We start from the raw sequence: 5,637 nt of genomic DNA, 5'->3' as shown, positions 1-5,637 counted from the left end.
ATGGTCGAGTGACTATCTTCATCGTCGAGTGTCCTTGAGTTCGTCGAGTGAAGTCCCTGTTGGTCGACTGGAAGGTAGCTTCTTCTAAGGATGTCCTTGGGTAGGGTATCCTAGATAGGTCCATGACCCTACCCTAGGTACATGACTTCATCAGCATGCTTCTAGCCCACCAAAAGTGACCGATGGGTCCCCCAAGAGGGTATCATCTGATTAGTTGGTTTCCTAGTTCTTTTAGAATAAACATGAGTCCTCCTACTTGGAACTCGGCGCAAGCTAAAACTAGCTCAAAATTTGTTTTCGCTTTCATTTTTATAGTAAGTTCTATATTTAAAATTTAAAATGTGAAACAATGACGAGAAAAATAATTTGCAACATTTTTAAAATGACCATGAATTTTATTTTATTATATTGCATTTAGGACCGTTATTACTGGTGATCGTCACCACCGCCCCCTCCCCCCACCCCCGCCCCATGGGGGGGGGGCGGTTGTCTCGAGCAAACGATTGGTTCACTAGGGGAGCTGGGGAGGCACCACCGAGCGAACATTTTGAGTGGTTCGTTGGTTGCCTCCTCTAGCACGACTCGTTTGGCCCGGAGGCCCAATTTACCAATTTTGGAAAAATGCCATCAACAAAAAAAAGACCATAATTATCATGATCAAACTGAAGAAAAGTTGCCATACTACTTCATTAAAAATGGAATCTCTCTAATTTCATAAGAAATACAATGAGTATGATTAAAAATGGTTGTATGAACTACAAAATAAAAAAAATTAATTCTAAACTTTAAAACTGCCATCCCAGGGTAAAAATGCCATGAATAAAAGAAAGCGCAAAGTCCATAATTCGAGAAATTTTTATGCTTTGAAAAAAAATTGACGTGCTTCTTTATAAAACCACCATCCTCAAGATAAAATGTTTTATCTGGATAAGCACAAAAAAACCTGCAATGCCACTAAGAAATGCTCAAACATTAAGAAATTCCATCCTATTTGTAATAAAAAAATGCCATCCTCTCAATAATTAAATGCCATCCTATTGTTGATAAATATGGCATCCTATTTTAATAAAAACGCCAGACACTTAGTAATAAAAACTGTCATGCAAATAAAAAATGTCATTCTTCAGTAAAAATGTCATCTACTATTGATAAAAATGCCACCACGTTGTTAATAAGAATGCCATGTGCTTAGTAATAAAAACTGGCATGACATTAAAAATGAAATCCTCTTAAAAATGCCATGTTATAAAAAATAAAACTGCCATCTCTTTTAATAAAACCACCATCCTCTCAAAAAATGCCATGCTATAAAAAATTAGAATCCATGTGAAAAAAATGAAAAAAATCAGGATTTCTAGGATTGACAAAATATGTGGCGTTTTAAACACAAGTGATTCACAAAAGGCCCTCTGTGCCGAGATTCATGTGACAGCAGGGAGACGGTTCGCTGGGGTTAGCCCCCGGCAAACGGTTGCGAGGAAATGTTTATGTACATTTATAAGCAATATACAAACTGACAAAATAAATATTACTTTTGCCCACGTGGGTGCCTATTCTTAAATACATGTGTCCTACTCTCTTCATTTCTAAATATTTGTTTTTTAAATATTTCAAATGAACTACCACATACGGATGTATATAGACATATTTTAGAGTGTAGATTCACTTATTTTGCTTCGTATGTAGTCAGGTGTTGAAATATCTAGAAAGACAAATATTTAGGAACGGAGGGAGTAGATAGCTAAAGAAATGTGCACATATATGAATCGTCCAGTTAGCCCTTATCTGATTATCAACATTTAATTTCAGATAAAGGCAACAAATACTCAGCTATCGACCTCATGAATCTGGATTGGCTCGTCAAAATGTTTGTTCAAGTTGGGAATGTCCCGTCCTATCTAAATTCCTTGCAGTCCTCCACCGGCAAGTCACACTCTTGTACTTTCGCGTGTATCGAGGACCTTGTGCCTCTTGATCGTAACTTTATAATCTTGGAATAAAGTCCTTATTACCGTGTAAAAAACTTTTAATTTGAGATAAACGATCCATCTCATGAATTTGTATTGACTCGTCGAAATGTTTGTTCAAGGAGGGAATGTCCAGTTCGATCTAAATTCCTTACAGTCCATATTTCACAAAAGATTACAAAAGTCAAAAATTAGAATGCAGGATCGGCGGAGCCAAACACCGCAGCTGACGAATACAAGGGTTTTTTTTTTTTTTGGAACAGCTATGTGCCTATGCGCAAGCAAGCTCGGCTGAAAATGGCGAACCACTAGCTCATCAAAGAGGAGCTCCGCAAGACCAGAGCGCGGAGACCTGAATAACTCAAGAATGCAACCAAGAACCAACTACCTTGACGATGAGGCATGAATCAGTAGGAGACGTCGACGAGGGCCAGCATGGCCTGCGCAACGAGCTGTCCCGCCGTCCGTCTCTGCACGGAGCGGAGGGCAGAGTACTGGTGGTCCAGCTGCGGCACCGGCGCGCTCTGCCGGCGGCCACTCAGTAACGCGCGCAGCTCGGCGTCGAAGTGCGCCGCGGCCGCCCGGAGCGTGGCGCAGACCCGCGGCAGTTGGCGCAGCAGCGGCAGCGTGAGGTTGAACGGCCACAGCAGGATCGAGAACTTGAAGGCGTGCAGGAACCCGCCGACGACCGCAGGCACGGCGAGGAGCACCACGTGCACCGCCATCGTCGATCCCCCCAACAACTCTTCCACCACCGCCGCCGCCGCCGTCGTGGTGCTCCTCCTACATGGCCAGCCGGTCCCTCTGCCTCTGCCTGTGCGCCACGACGTTCTTGAGGTGGTGGTGCTCCTCGCCGGTGCCTGCCACGGGCCTGATCGACCGACCGGCCGGCGAGCGATGGCAACGATCGAGAAAGATTCTGCGGAATCGAGTAAGTTGTATATATGGACGCTCTCGATCGTGGACAAATAGTGCTGGACAGCTCAGGTGCTTCTCAGGGCATGAGGCCGGCGACGTTGTTGTTGGATGTTAGTTAGCGTATGCCCCTGAATGTGCTCGCGGGTCGCCACGAATGGATTTGGCGTAACACTTGGCAGTTGGGGAGTCGAGATATTCTCGCCACATCTCGATCGATTGATACAACGTTACCTCTGTGGGGACTGGGGCACCGCCACCGGCCGGTCGTCACCGGCAATTATCCGGGTAGGCAGTGAGGACGGTGCTGGCGTGCTGCCATGTGCGAGGCAGATTGTTGTCGCCGTCATAATTTCGTCAGCCATGCGGCCCACCCCAACCAACCTCGTTCTGAGCTCTGCCGTCTCTGCCGCCGGCATTTGAGACGGAGCCCTGTGGTTTACATACGTGTCGTCGGCAAGTCGAAGGTGCAGCTGAATGCCGTCCGCTGAATAGGAGAACATGCCTTGTTTCTTAAACGGATTTGTCTTATTTGCCATAAATATATATCAACAGCTGCCCCAATCCTCCATTAAGGGTTATCGAAGTAACAAGGTTTAACAATTTTTAGATAGCTCGCCTTCCGACATTATCTCACATCTATGCGAGTTTTTAACAGGATTGCTAAACTTCAGTCAATTGATACTTAGCGAAGTCCAGTCGACACTATATTTGTGATTTGTGCGATCATGCATGGAGATCGGTGTAATATTTTCTTTCTTTCTTTCTATATGTTTTATCACTTGACTAAGACTTCATTAGGTTGACCTCGTTAAGTCTCTGTCTGCTGAGATCTAGCTATACCCAATTTTTTAAGTAAGGTTGTTCCAACAAATGGGAATACATTTATGTAAATGATCTCTCTTTGAGAAGGAAGAACTTCCATAGTTTTTTTTGGAACCTCCATACTATTTTTTTTAGTGGAACCTCTATACTAGTTAAATAAGGCAATCATTAGTTCATCACCACATCAATATCAGTATTATATTCATGCAAATAGCATTGTAATACTCACTTATGATAATCTAATATAGTACTGAACAAGTAGCAAAAATTATCCGGTGTAATTACGCGTTGGTCCTTTGAGAATACGCCTCCTCAACGACCAATGGTTAACAGCGGTTCTGTGGAGCGGTTTTGCGAGAATAGTTAATAATGAGATCATCATTTTAGGAAATGATGCGGAACTGGGTAGTGATATTGATCCGGAAGAAGCTCAAAAGGCACTTGAAATAGCCGAAGCTAACTTGAGTAAAGCTGAGGGTACGAAAGATTTGGTTGAAGCGAAGCTCGCTCTCAGACGAGCTAGGATACGAATCGAGGCTGTCAATTGGATTCCCCCATCCAATTGAAGACAATCCAGTGGTTTATAGTTGATACAAAGAAAAAGGGAAGAGGGGTAGAAAAAGTTATTAGATAGCGAAGCGAAGTAAGTCCAATGCTATCTAGTAATTTTTCTACCTACTTACCTACTATTGGATTTGAACCAATGACTCCCGCCGTATGAAAGCAATACTCTAACCACTGAGTTAAGTAGGCAATTTATCACCACAAAGGAAGACCCATTACTTCGATACATTGGACTAGTTACAACAAACTTATCACTGCAGCCGACAAATGCAGGAAAAAATGAAAATGAAAAATGGAACGCCTATGTACATGATCCAAAGAAAATTCTGAACCAACGTTTCCATCCAAGCCGAGCACCGCCGGAATCAAACAGCTCCGGCGTGCAACCACCTTGGCAACGCAGCGGCATCAGTAGGAGATGTCGACGAGGGCAAGCATGGCGTGGTCGACGAGCCGTTCCGCTGGCCGTCTCCGCACGCCGCGGAGGGAGAAATACTGACGGTCCAGCTGCGGCGCCGGCGCCCTCCGCCGGCGGCCGCCGAGGGACGCGCGCAGCTCGGCGGCGTAGAGCGATGCGGCGCCCCGGAGCGTGGCGCAGACCCGCGGCAGGTCGCGCAGCAGCGGCAGCGTGAGGTTGAACGGCCACAGGAGGATGGAGAACTTGAACGCGTGCAGGAGGAACCCGCCGACCGCCGGCGCGGCGAGCAGCACCACGTGCACCACCATCGGTCGATCCCCAGACAACTCTTCCGCCTCCGCCGGTCGGCCGGTGCCGCTCCACTACATGGCCGATCCCTCCGCCTCTGCCATGGCAACGTTTCTTGAGGTGGCGCTGCAGCTGCTGGTGGTTACCGGTACCACGCGCCTGACTGACCGGCCATTAACTATGTAGGGGCATGTCGCGTGGGCGGATTAATAATGGCAGGCGATGACGATCGAGAGATGTTTGATAATGAGAAGGAATCGACTCAATTATATGGACGCTCTCGATCGTGGACGCGTACTGCTACGCAAGTCGCTGAGGACATTGTTGTTGCTTACCGCACGCCTTGTGTCCTTGTGTATGCTTGCCGCGAATGGAATTATCGAGCTGGGGCGTCACGAGATTCTAGCCATGGACCAGCGTCCGTTCGATCTCGATCGATCTACATTTTCCCATTTTCCTCCTCTGTGGAACACCGGCCGTCGCTGGCAATTGTCCGTGGTAAAGCAGCGACCAAGTATCTTTCACGCACGTCCTTGTTGCGGTCATAAGAATCTGGAGTTGGAGTGTATCTGTATGGATGGTAAAAGCAGAATGTTTTCTGTTGGCGTGTATACACAGAATGATTGACTTGAAATGTCGGCATACAGTGGGGTCGAAAAG

General features: G+C 46.2%; 1 protein-coding gene across 1 annotated transcript; it reads right to left on the bottom strand.

Annotated features, from left to right (window-relative positions):
• Window positions 1-2,096: 2,096 nt before the first annotated feature.
• LOC119368602 lies at window positions 2,097-2,812 on the bottom strand. Its single transcript, XM_037633813.1, has one exon. It carries the CDS (start codon window positions 2,690-2,692, stop codon window positions 2,375-2,377), a length of 318 nt encoding a protein of 105 aa, XP_037489710.1. The 5' UTR covers window positions 2,693-2,812; the 3' UTR covers window positions 2,097-2,374.
• Window positions 2,813-5,637: the final 2,825 nt, after the last annotated feature.

Source organism: Triticum dicoccoides, chromosome 2B (assembly GCF_002162155.2).
Source record: "Triticum dicoccoides isolate Atlit2015 ecotype Zavitan chromosome 2B, WEW_v2.0, whole genome shotgun sequence".
NCBI classification, from domain to species: Eukaryota; Viridiplantae; Streptophyta; class Magnoliopsida; order Poales; family Poaceae; genus Triticum; species Triticum dicoccoides.
Note: the sequence above shows the minus strand (reverse complement) of the source record. Positions and strands in the feature narration are given on the sequence as shown.